Genomic DNA, 1081 nt, shown 5'->3' with positions numbered 1-1081 from the left:
AGTTTTATGACCACTAAGCTGAAAGTTCCGGTAGGGACTAGATGGGACAGAAAGGAGCCCCCAGGATAAGAACTACACGTGTACAAAGGAAACAAGAAAAGAAACGAAGTATATAATGTAGAAACGAAGAAAACAGGAAGGGCTTCTGACCAAAAAAGAAAAAGGAGAAAGAGGGAGAGAAGAACAGACCAATTGAAAGAGGGCCAAGGAGAGTTTTTCCTCATAGAGCAAATCAATAGTATCCCTTATTACTTGATGAGTAGAACCCTTCCTGAAAAACAGTACTAGTTCTTGAGCCCATACTCTATAAATTTATTGTTTGGGCTTATTGGGCTGAAAACCCAACACTCAATTCAAATTGGGTCCTTACAATTGGCGCCGTCTGTGGGAAGAACTTGATCTGTTGAGAAGGAAGGGCGGGTGTGATACTCACGATGGAAGAGGGAGTACCGCAGCAACCATTGGCGGGCCCGCAACAAGCAAACGCTAATCAACAACAAGCAGAGTCTAGGGGCTCTCAGCACGGCGATCCGTTGATAGGCCGCGAACAAGGGGAGGATCACGAAGGAAGTACCCGTACAACCCATACAGATAGAAGCCGCTCCCAGGGGAAAGGCCATGTTTCTCCTGTACGGAGTGGAGGAAATCTGCAGCATGAGATCGACAAGTTGAAGAGGGAATTGCGATATGAACGACGAAGGCGTAAGGCTCATAACTCTAAGCACTCTTCTGAGAAGTCGGATGACGCCAGTTACAGGCAGAGATCTAGAACTCCCCCCAGTGAGTCTTTTTCGTGCGAGGAAGAACATCACCGTAGGCGAAGAAGTAAAAGTCCGACTCGCCAGGGTCAGGGGAATGATGCCTTGAACAAGGCTTTGAGTCAGGTCTCTAAGTCGCCTTTCACACGACATATTGAGGACGCTAGTCTCCCTCGACGATTCCACCAGCCTGTGTTCACCATTTATAATGGTCGGACAGACCCAGTGGAACATGTTAGTCACTACAGCCAGAGAATGGCTATTCATGCCAGGGACGAAGCCTTGATGTGTAAGGTTTTCCCGTCTAGCCTGGGTCCGGTGGC

General features: G+C 48.1%; 1 protein-coding gene across 1 annotated transcript in view; it reads left to right on the top strand.

Moving 5' to 3' along the window:
* The first annotated feature begins 434 nt into the window (after positions 1–434).
* LOC136069967 (uncharacterized) overlaps positions 435–1081 on the top strand; it is an 8079-nt gene continuing 7432 nt past the window's right edge. Inside the window, exon 1 of the mRNA XM_065779147.1 lies at positions 435–1052. Within this exon, the coding sequence (XP_065635219.1) occupies positions 435–1052 (618 nt within the window). The remainder of the gene's footprint in view (positions 1053–1081) is intronic.

Source organism: Quercus suber, unplaced genomic scaffold (assembly GCF_002906115.3).
Source record: "Quercus suber isolate HL8 unplaced genomic scaffold, Cork oak 2.0 scaffold_200, whole genome shotgun sequence".
Taxonomy (NCBI): domain Eukaryota; kingdom Viridiplantae; phylum Streptophyta; class Magnoliopsida; order Fagales; family Fagaceae; genus Quercus; species Quercus suber.
Note: the sequence above shows the minus strand (reverse complement) of the source record. Positions and strands in the feature narration are given on the sequence as shown.